The sequence below is a fragment of the Stomoxys calcitrans genome, chromosome 4, assembly GCF_963082655.1.
Source record: "Stomoxys calcitrans chromosome 4, idStoCalc2.1, whole genome shotgun sequence".
Taxonomy (NCBI): domain Eukaryota; kingdom Metazoa; phylum Arthropoda; class Insecta; order Diptera; family Muscidae; genus Stomoxys; species Stomoxys calcitrans.
This window is the reverse complement of record NC_081555.1, coordinates 70724851-70744169: the sequence shown is the minus strand read 5'-3', so window position 1 is coordinate 70744169 and position 19319 is coordinate 70724851. Positions and strand designations below refer to the sequence as shown.

The 19319-nt window shown below is 37.9% G+C and overlaps 1 protein-coding gene across 4 annotated transcripts in view; it reads right to left on the bottom strand.

Moving 5' to 3' along the window:
* Positions 1 to 296: 296 nt before the first annotated feature.
* Positions 297 to 19319, bottom strand: part of LOC106090029 (uncharacterized) — a 176420-nt gene continuing 157397 nt past the window's right edge. For all 4 annotated transcript variants that reach the window (XM_013256071.2, XM_013256069.2, XM_013256068.2 and 1 more), the window contains 4 exons: positions 9722 to 9813; positions 5154 to 6217; positions 4912 to 5091; positions 297 to 1025 (listed from right to left, as the gene is read on the bottom strand). In XM_013256071.2, coding sequence (XP_013111525.2) covers positions 915 to 1025; positions 4912 to 5091; positions 5154 to 6217; positions 9722 to 9770 — 1404 coding nt within the window. In that variant the 5' untranslated portion in view covers positions 9771 to 9813 and the 3' untranslated portion in view covers positions 297 to 914. The remainder of the gene's footprint in view (positions 1026 to 4911; positions 5092 to 5153; positions 6218 to 9721; positions 9814 to 19319) is intronic.

Here is a 19319-nt window from a genome sequence, read left to right as displayed (position 1 = left end):
TGCGTTGGCTAGGTCATGTAATTTAATTCTTTAGTTAAAACAAAACAGTTTTCCCCGCGAATAATTAAATTTGGGTTTTTGTTTACGTGATAACAACAATTTGGGAAATAATGAAGGGAAAGTGAAGCCCAGAATACACAACCCGGTATCTGTTAGGAAATATGATGGATGTTTTACTTCCGATTTTGGTGTGATTTGCCGTATACCCAATACCATTATAGATCACATTTAACAATGTGGACAAACTCTCGCAGGGAGTGAGGAAGGGATTAGGTTTTCCAAACAGCAGAGAGACATATTTTTTCGATTGACATGTTCTATTGTTTTATTATCTTCTCGTTTTTATTGAATTATTAGTTATGTGTTATAAATGATTGTTATTCTTGCTCTATTGCTAGTTTCATGGGAATGGAATTAATTACACTTCTATTTATAATATTTAAATGGTTTCTTAAATTTGTCTTTATTCATTAACTATTGCAATTAGTTCTCACATTTGTGTATTGTATGTTATAATTGTTGTATAATTTCTTTAAATTAATTAATTAATTAATTAATAATGCCTTTCAAGAAGTTTGGAAGGAATGATTGTTTATTAATAATTACTTATCAATATAAATTTATAATGTTTATATCTCATGAGTATATGAGTTTGTGTGTGTGTGGGATATATGAAATAAATTAAAATTTAATTTTAATAATTTGATTTTGTTTTCTCTTATAATTATGTTTAGAGAGTGTTTGATTGTGTGTGTGTGTGTATGTATATGAGTGTTATTTGTTAAATATCTTAATCTACAGAATGGGGTTTTCTCTTTCTTTTTTTTTATTGTATGTAAACAAGAAACATTTATAACTAAACTAAAATCTAACAAAAATATAATAATTAAGAACATTTCTAAAATTATTGGGAATTAAAGCTTTGTATGTTTAACAGTATCCGTCCAATAGTTTTGTATTGTCATGGCCTCCAATGAATTCAAAAATGAATCATTATCCAAGCTATACATCTCATCGGAATTATCCTAGAAAAGAAGAAGAATGCAATATAAGTTTTCTGTGAATAACGATATTGTTAACATTTTACTATCCAAATGGTCAAAAGGAAAACCAGAAAGAAATGCAAATGCAAAATAAAACCAGTAAAGAAAGGCAAAAGTTGGATGGTGCCGGACGATATACAGATGTGTATATGGCAGCAATATCTTAGTCTAAACCGATTTCTATGAAATTCACCAGTAAAATTAATCATCATAAGAAAATGCTGAATGGGAAGCAGCTCAGTAATATTTCTCAAAGTCGGACGAACATATATATGGGAGCTATATCTAAATCTGAACCGATTTCGAGTAAACTTCTTAGATATTATTGTGGTCTTTAAGGAAAGCGTTGTACAAACATTTCGGAAGATTGGTCAATAGATGCCGATTGGTCTGAACCGATGTCTATGAAATTCACCAAATTTCGATAGAATCGGTTAACAAATGACCACATTATTGCAATATTAGTCCAAATCCGACGAACATATATAGGGGAGCCATATCCAAATCTGAACCGATTTTTTCCAATTTAAATAGACTTTGTCTCTTTGGCCAAAAAACATGCCTGTACCAAAATTTAAGACCATCGAATGAAAATTGCGATCTGTAGTTTGTACACAAATTAACATGGACAGACTGACAGACAAACAGACGGATATAGCCAAATCGAATCAGAAAGTGATTCTGAGTCGATCGGTATACTTATCAATGGGTCTATTTGTTCCTTCCTTCTGGGTGTTACAAACAAATGCATTAAGTTATCATACCCTGTACCACAGTGGTGGTGTAGAGTATAAAAATATTTACAAATTTGCCCATGAATAGAGATATGGTTTTCTACCGGGTAAATATCCAACGTTTGGGTATTTATTGGGTAAATACCCAATAAATACCTTTTTTTGGGTATTTATAATTTTCATGATATCTTGGGTATAAAAACATTTTCCAAGCAATATTTGATGTTTCGTACTCTTTGTACATAAAACTGACCTTCTGATCTCATAAAATTGGATTTTAGTTATATATAGCCGCTATATAGACCGATCTCCAGACTTAAAGCAAAAAATTGGTAATTTTTCACTCGATTTCGATGAAATTTAGCGCTGTGAGTTCTGGTAGACCCTTACCTATTTCTGTAAAGTGTGATTCAGATCAGTTTTGGATATAGCTGTCCTATAGACCGACCACCCGATCTCCCGATATAGGGTATTGAGGCCATAAAAGATCCATTTATTACTCGAATTCGATGAAATGTGGCACAGTGTGTTTTGGTAGACACCCATCCATTCCTGTCAAGTGTTGTCCAGATCGGACCATATTTGGATATAACTGTCATATATATCGATTTCCCGATATAGTGTAATGAGCGTATAAAGGAGCATTTTTCATCCTATTTCGATGAAATTTGGCACAGAGTTCTGGTACCCCTTTAAACCTTTTTATTGAATATCGTCCAGAGCGGACCATATTTGGATATAGCTGCCATATAGACTGATCTCCCGAGGCCATAAAAGGAGTCTGGAGATCGGTCTATATAGCGGCTATATATAACTAAAATTCAATTTTATGAGATCAGAAAGTCAGGTTTATATACAAGGTATACGAAATCATCAAACATTTTTTGGAAAACGTTTTTATACCCAAGATATCTGCAATATTATAAATACCCAGCTTTTGGGTATAAATGGGTAAATACCCGGGGATTTACCCAATTTATCGGGTAAATACCTTTTGGGTATTTACCCATCGCCCATCTCTACCCATGAACCTTCCATTAAGGAACAGCGGCGATACTTCTTTCATATCAATGAGTGTTGTCCCATACAAGTTTAAAGTCAATGATAAGGGACCTCCTTTTTATTGTCGAGTCCAAACGGCACCACTTAGTAGAGAAATTTTACGGTTGACTACCTAGGGTGAATATCTCACAAGTGTCGCCAGCACAGGGAAGGGATAACCACAGCTAAAAATTTTTAACTTTTTTTATTACCGCCCATTCAAGACCACCACCACTACCTTTGTTTGTGCAACCGCTTTGAAACTTTACGTGTAAGAAGCTTCGTTTCACGGCACACTCTGTGTTTTTATATAGCCGAGAAATCGAGGTTGGAAAAAAAGATAGAATATACACTATATTTTATATCAAAAAAAAAGAACATTTATAAATATTTAATTTTTATACCCTCCACCATAAGATGGGGGGTATACTAATTTCGTCATTCTGATTGTAACTACTCGAAATATTCGTCTGAGACCCTATAAAGTATATATATTCTTGATCGTCGTGAAATTTTATGTCGATCTAGCCATGTCCGTCCGTCCGTCTGTCCGTCCGTCCGTCCGTCCGTCCGTCCGTCTGTCCGTCCGTCCGTCCGTCTGTCTGTCGAAAGCACGCTAACTTCCGAAGGAGTAAAGCTAGCCGCTTGAAATTTTGCACAAATACTTCATATTAGTGTAGGTCGGTTGGTATTGTAAATGGGCCATATCGGTCCATGTTTTGATATAGCTGCCATATAAACCGATCTTGGGTCTTGACTTCTTGAGCCTCTAGAGTGCGCAATTCTTATCCGATTGGGATGAAATTTAGCACGACGTGTTTCGATATTATATCCAACAACTGTGCCAAGTATGGTTCAAATCGGTTCATAACCTGATATAGCTGCCATATAAACCGATCTTGGGTCTTGACTTCTTGAGCCTCTAGAGTGCGCAATTCTTATCCGATTGGAATGAAATTTTGCACGACGTGTTTTGTTATTATATCCAACAACTGTGCCAAGTATGGTTCAAATCGGTCCATAACCTTATATAGCTGTCATATAAACCGATCTTGGGTCTTGACTTCTTGAGCCTCTAGAGGACGCAATTCTTATCCAATTTGAATGAATTTTGGCACGTAGTATTTTGTTATGATATCCAACAACTGTGCCAAATATCGTTCAAATCGGTTAATAACCTGATATAGCTGCCATATAAACCGATCTGGGATCTTGACTTCTAGAGCCTCTAGAGTTCGCAATTATTATCCGATTTGCCTGAAATTTTGTACGACGGATTCTTTCATGACCATCAACATACGTGTTTATTATTGTCTGAATCGGTCCATAGCCCGATACAGCTCCCATATAAATCGATCTCTCTATTTTACTTTTTGAGCTCACGCAATGCGCAATTCTTATTCAAATTGGCTGACATTTTACACAGGTCTCCAACATATAATTTAATTGTGGTCCAAATCGGAGCATATCTTGATATCGCTCTAATAGCAGAGCAAATCGTTTCTTATATCCTGTTTTGCCTAAGAAGAGATGCCGGGAAAAGAACTGGATAAATGCGATCCATGGTGGAGGGTATATAAGATTCGGCCCGGCCAAACTTAGCACGCTTTTACTTAGCACGCTTTTACTTAGCACGCTTAAAATGTGGACATCAAGTAGGAATGTCATGGCGAGATAAATCAATATTTAGAGGTTTTAATTATTTTTTTATTTAGGAGGCTTATGACGCTGAACGCCTGGGTTCGAATCCTGGCGAGACCATCAGAAAAAAATGTTCACCGTTGGTTTTCCCCTCCTAATGCTGGCGACATTTGTGAGGTACTATGCCATGTAAAACTTCTCTATAAAGAGGTGTCGCACTGCGGCTCGCCGTTCGGACTCGGCTATAAAAAGGAGGCCGCTTATCATTGAGCTTAAACTTGAATCGGACTGCACTCATTGATATGTGAGAAGTTTGCCCCTGTTCCTTAGTGGAATGTTCATGGGCAAAATTTGCAATATGCAATTATTTTAACCTACATTCTATGGTCAAGGATTCTATGGTCAATCGTACATACATATGTACAAATTCGCAGAATGTTTTGTTCACTTACACTAACACGCATGGTGCTGTCGTCAATATAAACACTGGAGTCCGGCTCACTTAAAGCCTGTGGCTTATTTAAGAATCGACGACGATAGAGAACTATGCCAATGGTACCGACTGTACAGCAGATACCGAATACTGTAAAACAGATTGCTGATATTGCACCGACATCCATGAAATAAGCGCGCTGGAAATAAAGAAAGGGTCATTGATGGTTTTTCGGTTCCTCTGGCGCTGTTTTTCCCTTACCTGTACAGATAACGCTTCGGACGATATATTACTCTCCTCACTGTCATAATCGTTGACGGTCGTTGAGGCCGATCTGGTCAGTAGATTTTTTGATTCTGGCGTGTAGTTTATGTAACCTGGTTTAAAGTCGGCCGATAGGCCTTTCGATTGCCTACGCCGAGGTTCATTTTCGTCACGTCGCAGATCTTCAGATTTGTGAACGTTTTCCAAAGTAAATGGAAATTTTTCCTCGCTCACATCGGTGGTGGTGGTCGCACTGACAGTTGGTGGTGAGACGGCAGCAATTATTTCATCCATGGTTCTTAGCCAGTCTTCGGCTGTATTGTGGCTTTTGACAATTTTCGGTGTCGAGGGTCGGGCATGGGGTAAAGCTGTTACATTGTTGGCCGACAACGAATTCACCGATGTGGCCAACACGGATGCCGATGCTGCCATTAAAGTAGCTGAACTATCCCTCAGAGGGAAGGTGGTGGTGGAGGTTGTGACGGAGCCATTTCTTAACTCTTGTGTGGAATTCGTAAGTTGTCCGGTGAAGTTGGTGTAATTGTTCATCCTTCCAAAAGTCCCTGCAGCTGCTTCTTGTGGTGGTGGCGATGTAGTAGTCGAAGCAGGAATAAAGTCGTCATCTTTTGAATAATTCTCTGCTGATCTTTTGATTTCATTAAGTTTTTCTTCACTGGGATTTGCACTATGTTGATTCACTACCTTACGCCTCTCGAGGTCCTCCTCCACATCTACCACATCCAAGGGTTTCGCACGTTTGTGATTTTCGCTTTCGTCATCGTCATCATCATAATAATAGTAGTCAAAAGTTTTGGAAGGGGTTGTATGTGGGGATCTGGTGGTGCCCACACTTTTGAGTATTGATTTCTCGGTGATCGCTGTGGTCCTGCCCAGCATTGTCATTGATTCTGTTAGCCATGACTGTGTTGTAGAAGCCTGAAAGAGTTTTGTTACCAATTTCTTTGTTTGTTCAGTTTGCGGATATATATCCGGTGATGTTGAGTTGACGGAATCCTGACTTGGATATGTGTGTACAACCATAATGTGAGGGGAAGAGAGATCTGAAAGATCAATACAAAGGGAAATGTTAGGTTAAATAATTAAATATAATATATAAAAATTAAACTAGAAAGGCCTGCTTAAATCACGCCTAATAACAGAGTTTCAATGGACCGTATGCCTTCTAAAATGAAGCTTCCAAGAGGACTACCTTGCAATTTTTTAGACCCTTCGACATCCTTCTTTAATTTGGCTCAGATTGGGTCAGATTTGGATATAGCTGTCATATAGACGATCCGCCGATTTGAGGTCTTGGGCCCATAAAAGGTGCATTTATTATCTGATTTCGTCAACATTTGGGACAGTGAGTTGTGTCCGTCCCTTCGACATCCTTCTTCAATTTAGCTCAGATCGGTTCAGATTTGGATATAGTTGCCATACAGACCTATCTCTCGATTTTAGGTCTTAGGCCCATAAAAGGCGCATTTATTGTCCGATCTCGCCGAAATGTGGGACAGTGAGTTGCGTTAGGCCCCTCGACATCTTTCTGCAATTTGGCCCAGATCGGTTCAGATTTAGATATAGCTGCCATTTAGACCGATCTGTCGATTTAAGTTTTGGAGCCATAAAAAATGCTTTTATTGTCCGATGTGTCCGAAATTTGGACAGTGAGTTGTGTTAGGGCCTTCCACATCCCTCTTCAATTTGGCCCAGACCGGTCCAGATTTGGATATAGCTGCCTTATAGACCGATTTTTCGATTTAAAGACTTGGCTCCCTAAAAGGCTCATTTATAATTCGATTTTGCTATAATTTCATACAGTGACTTATGTTAGGCTTTTCGACATCCGGGTCGTATATGGATCAGATCGGTCTATATTTGGATATAGCTGCCAAACAAAAAAAAAACAATATTTTGTTCTACAAATTTGAACAATGACTTTTACCACTCAATATCCGTGCCGAATTTGGTCCAAATCGGACAATATTTCGATATAGCCGCTAAGGGGGCATAAATTATGCATTTTTCACCGGATTATGACGAAAGGTGGATTACGTATATACCTGAAGTGGTGGGTATCTAAAGTTCGGTCCGGTCGAACTTAATACCTTTTTACTTGTTTGTATATGAATTAAAGCTTGAAATGGTCTATATATCCTAGCCGACATTCAACTGGTGTTTTTCTGAATGTTAAAACCCATTAGAACTTCACATTTTATTTCAAATACGAATAACGAACTTTTATTCTCTATCAGTCTCTCTATAAAACCCTAAAATAAACAAAAATATCTCTATTATATATTTGATTTTATGTATCCCGCATTATCAAAGACCATTTTTCGAAAATGTAGAATTTTCCAATTTGTGTTTTTGTCGTCACCGTTAAACATGAAAAAAGACAGCCTCTCCCAAATCGGAGTCCATCTATGCTAAATTCCACCTAGACTTCGATAAATACGGTGCAATAATCTCTATTTGCGAAATGTACCCTTATATAAGAACTACTGTAAAATATTGGTCGATTCGTCTATGGATTATACTTTTGCCAGGCCGAGAAAAGTTGTTTTAAAGTTTTTGACAAAATGTGGGTTTCAGAGCTAAAATATCGAAAATTGGAGGAACGTTAATATGGGACGTACAACCAAAGTTGTACCGATATGGAACATATTCGCATTTTATAGGCTTAAGATGTTTAAACTGGACATCGATCTATATGGTAGCGTCATCAAAAAATGGACTTTACTTTAATTTGTCATAACAGAAAATGTATTCCACTTGCCGACCGTAGAATAGATGCCCAAGCGGATCGATCTTCTGCGCTTCTTCTCTAACTTAGGAAACCCAGTTCCGAGATGTCGCTCTCCACTTGGTCACTCCATTGGAGTTTTGGACTTCCCCTTTTGCGTTTTCTTTAATGATTGTCTTTAAAAGACTTCTTTGCTGGAGCTTCTTCATCCATTCTGACAACATGGGTCGTGGTTTATACGACGCTTAGTATATTATAACAAATTTTTCCAAACTTCCAAATCGGACATTAAATACGCTTTTTAGGGAGCTGAAGATTTCAAATCTGGAGTCCAGTCTATGCGGGGGCAATGAAAAGATATAGTCCTATACAGCCCATCCACGAGCATTATGGATAAAAAAATAGATTTGTGCCAAAATTTAGCTTCCATAAACATAAAACTATTCAGATGAATCTTACACTTATAATGACGTAATCCAAAAATTTGGCTTGGCTATGCACAAACAACAACAAGAGTTAATCAAACAACAAGAGTTAATCAAAGAGCAATGAGTTGTAAAATTGGAAACAGTTCTTACCTAGCAACCAAGCAGCAACATTAACAATGCCAAACTTGTATATCTGTGCAGCTTTTTTCGACTATTCCACTTCAAAATTGATTATTTGAATTTTTAATCATTGAAAGTCGACTTCGACTTTCCGACTTTTTTACCCAAAAAGTCGACTAATTGATTAGTCGAAAGCCGACTTTGGGATCCCTAGAGTGCAAGGGTAATACCAACCAAGTGTACACGAGTAATACCAGGAGTAATATCAGATGGCCTAAGGCTTGGGAAGAAAGCGGGTTTGGAAGACTATATTGCAGATCCAGGGACGAGCTCTTTTATGCTTGGATGCTTGAACAATATGAATATCCTACAAGGAGATCGGGACTGTTGTTGTAGCCACATTTTCATGTGAAGGTGGCGATCCAGTTCAAAAGACCGATCGCCGCGGGAACAAGGTGGCCATTGGTTATTTAAAGGCGCCAATAACTCGAGCATCATAGGCACTCAGTATTTGCGGAAGAGCTGGTGCCGCCCGGCCTCTCACTGAGACTCTCCGATCGATATCGTTGATTGTCCATGACTGCCGTTGCAGCTACACCTCAACCTGTGGACGCACCCGGTAAATCGCAGCTAACCTTCCCGTGACAGTAATGAACCCCACACAGAACTCCCGGTTCAAAGGACCGCGGGAACAAGCTTCTAGTGACAGTTCCACCCTGCGTGGTGCTCACAGCTATGTCGTATCGGGACTGTGATTAGAGAAGGCATGAATCTCTCTTCAACTTAAGCTTACTGTGGCTATTCCTTTACTATTGCTGAGAAAATTCCGGAATATTTCTTCTCTACATAGTGGGATCCCTTTTCAGCACCTGTGGGTCAATTCTTATACCAAACTTTGCATTTTGAGTTTTGATATGACTTTCAACACAAAACCAAAAGACAAATGCGAACGATCCATGGTGGGTGCCCAGCTAAACTTAGCACGTGTTTTCTTATTATGCTTAAATTTCAATTCATATGCATAAATGAGACTTCTTGCACAATATGTGCCAATTTGTTGTATCTCAATCGGTTTAAAACATAGTTCGATATTCTCCAACTTAATATCTTGCTTTTATTGTTTGCAACCACACGCGCTTCATGGTAGTGGAACGAACTTAGCCTTCATACCAGATGAACTTAAGGCCGTTTTCACTTGTTTGATAATTAATTTAGAACACTGTGTCTAATTGAATGATTTACTTAATAAGAAATTAAATTACGGTACTTACTACAAATTAATGTTATCCAGAACCAATGGGACCACCAATAGAAGGTCATGATGCTCTCCGTAAGATGTTGATATTGATAATGAAATAAGAAACTGCAAAAAAGAGAGAATGAAAACAAGGTTCAGATAAAAAATGAATGAATCACTGATATGAATGTGTCTTTCTGTTAAAACTAAGGGAACGAGTCATACAATTGCATTGCATCATGGCAGTTGGTGGTCATCATTATCTTCACTTACAAAGAGCAAAACAAAACAAAAACCAGTAAGGAAAGGCAAAAGTCGGGCGGAGCCGACTATATAATACCCTAGACCACCGAGTCTACGTATTACTTTTGATACATGGAACCAGTGCCGAAAACTAGTCACTAGACTTTAATTTTGCTTACCTATTGAAATATTGAATAGACCCGTGTAAGATTTTTTTTTACAATAGGACCTTAATTGTGGCTACTACAAACTTAAAAGTTCAATTAGATGAAAGATATACGTAGGTGCTATATCTAAATCTGCACCGATTTTTATTAGATTTTGCACACGTATTGGGATGCCAAATAAAATACCTCACGCTAAATTTTACAAAGATCGAACCAAAGTTGTGGCCCTAAAATGTAATATCGGATGAAAGATATATATCGGAGCTATACCTAAATCTGAACCTATTTTTATGAAATTTTGCACACGTATTGGGACGTCAAATAAAACATCTCATGCGAAGTTTTGTGAAGATTTCTTTTTTTTCCTCTTGTGGATCTTGCAAACTTTAAACGAATGTACAGATAGGCAGCTTTTTGTGTATTATTAAGATTTAAGATAGTTTTCAAATTAGACATTGAAGACTTTGTATAAAAATTCCAAAATTCTTTCCCTTTTTCCTTTGTCATTAAAGACGCAGCATGCATCTTCAACTTCACATCCATAGAGAAGCGTTGGCATTAAATATGTTTTAGCAAGCATCAAACTAATATATTGAGGAGTCGATGTACGCAATTTCCATAGGTTTCTTAACATGCCATGAATTTTGCCGGAAGCTCGATTTAAGTGGTTAGGCCAAGTCATCTTGTTGTTGAAAGTCAAACCCAAATTGCTAGATGACTCCACTCTCTGAATAGCAGTGTCCGAAATTCTAAGTTAATATCGGCTTGAGAGACTAGAGTTTTGCCAATAATTAAAAGTTTAGATTTCGAGAATTTACATTTAAACAGTCAGTTCATGCCCATTCGCTGATTGCTTGTGAATCTTTAGATACAGATATTGACATTTCCGGCTTTTGTACTTGCACATAGTTGTACTTCATCTGCATACGTATGTATACTGCATTCGCATACATATGTATACATCAGTAACGTTGGGAAGGTCATTTATGTATAGAGTAAACATTAAGGGACCAAGAAGAGAACCCTGAGGAACACCTCTCGGTATATCTTATGCGTTCGATTTTTTTTTTCGTTTAGAACAACATATTGAAAACGATTTGAAAAATAAGATGCAATTAGATTGCAGGTTTTATCAGAGAAATGGCTTATTGGGTTTTAAAGGGAAAATATAATGATACACTGAGTCAAATGCCTTACTATGGTCCAAAAGGACAAGCATAGATATAATTTTTTTATACCCACCATCGAAGGATGGGTGGTGCCACAAAAGGCACATTTATAATGCGATTTCGCTTAAATTTGACACAGTGACTTATGTTAGGCTTTTCGACATCTGGGTCGTATATGGTTCCGATCGGTCTATATTTGGATATAGTTACCAAAAAGACCAATATTTTGTTCTACAAAATTGAACAATGACTTGTACTTATTATACCGCTCAATTTAAGGTGCCAAATTCAGATATACATAGCTCTTATGAGGGCATAAATTATTAATTTTTCACCGGATTATGACGAAAGGTGGTTTACGTATATACCCGAGGTGGTGGGTATCCAAAGTTCGATCCGGTCGAACTTAACGCCTTTTTACTTGTTTTTTTACTCCGATTTTGACGAAGATTTTCGACGACATCAATAAGAGTTGTAGTGTAGCTTCTTTTTTCTTGAACCCAGACTGGTACTCAGTCAACAGTTTATCACTTTCAAGAAACGTTGTTAAACAAAACTTTTGATAGGAAAGATAAAATTGCTATAGTTCGAAATTCATTGTTTGTTTTCAGTATTGGAATTACTTTAGCTGGTTTCCATTATTGAGGAAACGTGGATTTGGTATTTATTCTGTTAATCAAATATGTAAAAAGGCAAATTTTGCCCATGAACATTCCACTAAGGAACAGGGGCAAACTTCTCACATATCAATGAGTGCAGTCCGATGCAAGTTTAAGTTTAAGTTTAAAGCCGAGTCCGAACGGCGTGCCGCAGTGCGACACCTCTTTGGAGAGAAGTTTTACACAGGGGTAGTACCTCACAAATGTTGCCAGCACTAGGAGGGGAAAACCACCGCTGAAAATTATTTCTGATGGTCTCGCCACGATTAGAACCCAGGCGTTCAGAGTCATAGGCGGACATGCTAACCTCTGCGCTACGGTGGCCTCCAATCAAATATGTAATGTACGGTAATAGCTGAGGCAACAAAAAATTAATAAAAACTGGACTTACTTCATCAGTACCCAGAGCGTTGGATTTAGTTGAAGAAGTACTTTTCATGACATCAATACTATTGACGCATTGAAATGAGAAATCATGTTTAATAGGAACCGTCTGGAGAATAAACATCATTTGAGGTGCTAGAATTATCTACTTTTGTAAATTGCTCATTTAATAGATTTAAATCTGAACCGATTTTTATGAAATTTTGCACACATTTTGGGGCGTTAAATTTTGTACAAGAATACATGGACAGACGGACGGACACAGCTAAATCGAATCAAAAAGTGATTCTAAGCCGAACGGTATACTTATTAATGGGTCTATCTCTCTCTTTCTTCTGGGTGTTACAAACAAATTGCCCAAGTTATAATACTCTGTACTACTGTAGTGCTGTAGGGTATAAATACGGAAAAAATTAATCATGACGTATGCTTGGTGGGGACGTAACCTGTCCCTATGGAGCCACAATCATCAACATCAACACCGTTGACACCACGTTTAATTACCTGCCAAAGAAGGCCTACCTTCGCACCGCTGTAAATATGAATGACCATAGTCATCTGGGCATTTGGGGACTCCATTAAGTTTAATTAAGTTTGTTTGGATGATGTGAACAAAGTCAACATGGCGAACTTCATTAATAACTTCCAAAAAGGTATGATGTTTATGGCTCTGCTTGCTCATACCATGACAGACAATGCCCCCCATCATTATCAATAAAATTTATTTTGCTTTATAAACCAATGCGGCAGCAGACACAAAGCAGGTGAAGCATGCGCACCGCGCAGTTCACAAGCCGTCATGGTTGGTAAATAAAAAATAAATAAATAAATGAATTATTTGTCAGTTGGTGCTTATGTCTGTCATATTGCATGCCAATTAGCATGTGTGCGTAGAGATTTGTTAAATTTAACAAATTTATTTAAAGATAAACAACCACAGGGGGACTTTTGTGGCAAGACATTACTTTTGATGGAAGAAGCTTCAAGCGGTTATTTGTATGTAAATCACATTAAAGCCTTATTTACACCATTACATTACACCAACCCATCAGAGTGGATAGACTTTAGCCAACCATTAAGGTGTGAATCCATGTGTGATACGTTACAGGCTCATATTTGAATTGACACTTCATGCGACTGTGACAAGTGCACAATGTGAAGCCTTCGGGGTTAGGTGAGTTTATGTTTACGGTGAGTGAGTATGGGAAAATATTTCCATTTTTCATAAGGCTTCAACTTGTATTTAGTTAAGAGCAGGGTTTATGTCTTAATGCTTTTTGAACTGAAATATACTTTGGAGTACTTCATCGCAGTTTTTTTAAGAGATGAAAACAGTGTTCTTTCTATCAAAAGCCTGACGCCAATTTCTGCCTTCTAGTTCCTGTCGCAATAACAGCCAGATGGCTTATGAAAATTCTAATAACTGTCCAATGCCCACATTTGCCAATTACTATTAGTCTCAAAGAAAATAGAGCTCTAAGTGAAAATCCTTTTACTTGGCAGTGTAAGACATGCACACATCCCCACAGCTTTTGCAAATATCGTTACTTGCAATATTTAGTCCTTCGGCATGTAAACTGTCATGACAGCAAAGTGATAAATCTGTTCAAGTCTAGATTGGGCCGCAATTTAGGATCGTCTGTTATCCGCTAACCTTCGGTCGTTAATTTGAAAATTTAGCTTACATATTGCCAGGCGCTTAAAGATTCCAGTTCCTCTGAAATATGTTATGTGGTTTCTTAGAGGTGAAGGGGTAAAGGAGAACCTTCTCGATATGTCCCTGATTTCTAAAGTCTACTCCAAAGCCCACATTGTCATTGGTCTGAAACCAATCGTATTAAAGTACCTGTCAGCAGCAATTAGTCTTACCACAATGTCGAGAAGTATATATTCAGTGCATTAAGGAATGTAGAAACAACCCAAAATGTATCTGCTCCTACTAGTTGTTTTTTGAAGAAGTTAGAGGTGCTGAAGGCCAGATCATAATGGCAGGTGACCTAAACTCACAGGCTATAGAATGAGGATCTATGATGACCAGCACAAGAGCCAGAAGTATTATACAACTGGCGACCAGAACGGGCGTCACAGTCGCCAATGTGGGAATAGTTTCCACCTTTAGGCAGTCCGGGTGCGGGAGTACCATTCCCTATGTAACACTAGTGTCAGATACCATGTAAAACAGAGTAATAAACTGGAAAGTCCTAGAGATATACACAGCAAGTGATGACCATATACATTGGAAATAGGCAACATGACCACTGAACGGTGACCACTGGGCAGTAAAGAGCACCCGCAAGAGCGATATGAATAAGTTGGAAACATCTGTACTCAAGTCTAAGATCAGGTATCTTACAGTTCGAAGGAGATGCCACAACCGTAGGACGCCACCCAATGGGTGTCATAAACAAAGCCTTCAACAAGGCGGTGCCGAAAATCAAAACTCCAAGAGGAAACAGCTGTCTGCTGGTGAAATGAGACAATCGACACACTAAGGAAAAACGTCCTTAAATATCAAAGACAATATACGAGAGCTAAGCGGAGAGGTCAAGCAGCATCGGCACCTGAAGACTATAAAGAGACTATACAGAATACTAAGAAAGACCAGCGGGAAACACTGAGAGACAAATTAACCGAGATCGGTGGGGCTTTGGCTACAAAGTTGTTATTTAAAAGCTCGGCGATAAGAGCGCAGCAAACGAGCTAGACGATGAGACCATGGATAACATTGCAAGCGCGTTATTCCTCAGACACGAAGTAAATGAAGGGATTTTTGCTGACGAGGACATAAGAGACTTTGCTCCTTTTACAGCTGAGGAACTTAATTTCGAACTGAAAAATAGCCGTGTCGAGTCCGGACATACTCCACAAGTATGTATAAAACGTGTTTTACCGAAAGTGTTTTCCCAGAACGTTGGAAAGGACAGAAGCAAGGGAAAGGAAGACGCACTGCCACCCTCGTCCTACAGACCTCTATGCATGCTTGACACAGCCGGTAAATTACTCGAGGGACTCATAAATCCTAGACTGGCTTCCGCCCAGGAAAATCATTTGTCGGTGCACTACAAGATGTTGTCGACGAAGTTCTACGTACACGAGAAAAAGCAAAGGCAGCAGAGCAATTATAAGTTTGGCTACCCTGGATGTGAAGAAATCTTAGGTGGAAAGACGTGATAGACGTCTTACAAAGAAGTTTAAAATATTAGGATACATTTTAAGAACAATCAAAAGCTTCCAAAAGCGTTCCAAAACTCGTTCTATCGCTGAGGTGATAGAACGAGTTTTGGAACGATGAGATTGCACATAACGTCCGAACAGCAGATCAGGGTCCATTCTGGACCCGGACTTGTGGAGCATCAGCTACGATGATATCCTACACGAACGCTGACTAGAGTTGCCACACACACAAGACTTAACTAGGTCTGCTAACCAGATTGGCGAATTCAAGTACTTTATAGATATCAAGAATTAAGAACTTTGTATATAGGAGTCATGGGGATGGTAACTATTACACAACGCAAATGCTGTCCGGACACGGATATGTTGGGAAATATTTGCACAAAATGGATAAGTGCAGCATTAATTTTTGCCTTTACGAAGATTAAGAACACCTGGATGACGCCGAACATACTTTTTTCCATTGCACACGATAGGAGGAACCATGCGCATCACTTGAAGGCCAATGAGCCTTCAGAATATAGAAAATGTTGTAGACAAAATGATCGGAAGTATTGACAACTGGACCCCAGTAGGAAGATACTGCGAAGATGTTCCAAGACGAAACAAAACCTATCTCCACGAGGCATAAGTGATCTCAGCGATGGAATGGACGAGGGTGTAATAACCGATTTAAGACCAACCTCGAAATGGTTTTTTGGGTTTTTTTTTTGTCGGTAATGGGGGTTGTAAGTTCGACATAACACATAAGTGTCGACTTATGATCATGCAAAAAAAATCTAGTGCCTCAGATAGTTTCCTCCTTTGGATTGAACTGTGAGAGACTCAGGATCAGTCGCCGTTTACCTCACAATGAAATTGAGACAGAGGTTCCTGTTATTATTCATCCTTTTCTTCAGATGTTATTGCAAAGCGAATTAAAAATCCACTTCCATGCAGCTGTTAAAATAAGAATTAATTTCTAAATTAATTTCAGAAGACTATACAACTTTTTTTTCCACGAGCAAACATTTCGGATAGTATTTCCTCTTATCTTGTCGTTAAGTAAACTTTGAAACAATAAAAATTGCTGAGTGTGGTAAAAAGACTTTGTTGTTATGGAGTTCCCTTAGAAATATGATGTAATGCCAATTAGGTAAATGCATTGTGATGATTACACCTATCTTTGTGGTACCAATATGAGAAAGATGTTGAAATTATGACAATACCAAGCATTTATACCAGTCATCTGTTGAACGTGTATAGTAGTCTTCACTGAGCATACAAATCAAATATTACAATGCATTTAAACCTCTTTTCTTTACGTCTTCATATGTTGTTGATCGTTCGTTGATTTTATAATTCAAAAATCATAATCTATTGAAGAGATATCCAATGTAAAATATCGATGTCATTGCTACGGAAATGACAGAAATGTTTGTTGTGCAAGTATTTAAATGACAATTATGGATACCCAATGTCTTTATTCCATGGATTAAAATCTTACTTAAGCTTTAGATGAAAGACCAAAATTACAAAATCAGGAAAAATACCTACTACATAAAATTTTGTGGTATTGGAACTTGAATACCAGGGGTACAACATTGTGCAACAATATAATTATCATTGAATTTTGGTAATGAAAAATGGGATAATTTTGAATGCATTTTATTTTTTCAACACGTAACCACGGAGGCCACCGTAGTGCCTATGACGCCGATTGCCTGGGTTCAAATCCTAGCGTGAACATCAGAAAAATTTTCCGTGATGGTTATATTCTTTCTAATGCTGGCTGCATTTGTGAGGTATCCTGGCATGTTAAAACTTCTCCACCTAGTGGTGTCACTACGCGGCACGCCGTTCGGATTCGGCCTAAAAAAAGGATATCCCTTAACATTGAGCTTAAACATTAATCGGACTGCACTCACTGATATGAGAGAAGTATCCCCTGTTCCTTAGTGGAATGTTCATGGGAAATTTAGGAGTATTATAGTATGTAAATGGCAATCAAATTTATTTCAGAGGAGTTAAATTGTCACATTTTGTTTTGTTTTTGAAATATGGCCTTTATACAATCGTTGACGTATGCCTATGACAGACAAATGGTATTGATTTTTCACACCTGACATAGTTTCAAAATTCACAACACGAGAAATAAGAATTTTTATTGCTTAAGAGTCGATATTTTTTTTTCACCAAAACATTTTTGAAAATGTTGATGAGAAAAAAAAAACACATCAAAATATTTTCAATTTTTCGGGAGATGACGTGACTACTAAAAAAATTCATTGTTTTCATAATTTTTTTTTGTTTTCACAAAAAAAGTTCCCACAGCGGTAATTCTATGGCCAGTCAGTAAAACAAAAGTGCTTCCAATTAAACCCCCTCACATGGATACGAGTTACGTTGAAGAAGTCTGAAAAAAGAATGCCATTAGAAAGTTTTTTTAAATTTAAGGGATTATTAAAGTTTTATTCTTTCTCTTAAGCTCTTTGTACCCCCAAACTTAAAGAATTTACTATGGAAAATGTCCTCCCATTGCTTGCAATTTGTAATTTTATAAAATTTTCTCTTGAGACTTTTGGGCATACGCCTCGTCGCTTTCAGCACTTTTTAGCGCTGCTCTAGCAACTATTGTTTGTGTCATTGCCATAATTATTTCTAATTGTTTGTCTGTTTGCCGGAGGATGGTTCAGACAATAGTTTGGTTTGCTCAATAGTAGTCGGGGAGCCTATTTAAATTTGAAAAATTAAAATGATGTCTCCATTTGCTTGTAGGTCCCCATAAAACATCACTCTGGCAAATGTCATTTGAGTATGTGAGCAATGCGTGGTGTTTCATATTTCATCTTCCATTTTGTAGGTTAATTGTTGTTGTGTTTTGTTTGTGGGGTTTCATGCAGAGTGATGACATCGAATTTGTTAATGGAGACACCTACACATTTTGATTGATTGGGTGGCGTCAATATGACCAATTAATTTTTTAATTTATAGCATCCTGTAATAATGCATTGTTGGAAAATAAACCCCACGTATATGATACGTGATCAAATTAAAATTATTTTAGAAATTACACCAAGGGTTTTTTTTTGTTCCAATATTTATCTAGAATACACAGAAACAAGTAAAAGCGCGCTAAGTTCGGCCGGGCCGAATCTTATATACCCTCCACCATGGATCGCATTTGTCGTGATTTTTTCCCGGTATCCCTTTTTAGGCAAACAAAGGATGAAAGAAAATAGTTGCTATGTTATTGGAGCTATACCAAGTTATGGTCCGATTCGGACCATAATAGAATTGAATGTTAGAGACCATAGAAGAAATCACTGTGCAGAAATTCAGCCAATTCGAATAGGAATTGGCGCCCTTTAAGGGCTCAAGAAGCAAAATAGGGAGATTGGTTTATGGGGGAGGTGTATCAGGCAATAACCGATTCAGACCATGCTTGACACGTATGTTGAAGGTCATGGGAGAAGCCGTTGTACAAAATTTCAGCCAAATCGGAAAATCATTACGCCCTCTAAACGCTGAAGAAGTCAAGATCGGTTCATATGGTAGCTATATCATGTTATGGACTGATTTGAAACATATTTGCCATAGTTATTGGAAGCCATAACGAAACAAGTCATGCAAAATTTCAGCTAATTCGGATAAGAATTGCACCCTTTAGTGGGTCAAGACCCCGGATCAGTTTATAGGGCAGCTTTATCAAGTTATGGCTTTATCGATTTCAACCATACTTAGCACAGATGTTGGAAGTCATAACAAAATACTTCATGCTAAAATACTTTCAGCCAAATCGGATGAGAATTGCGCCCCTAGTGGCTTAAGAAGTCAAGACCCAAGATCGGTTTTTA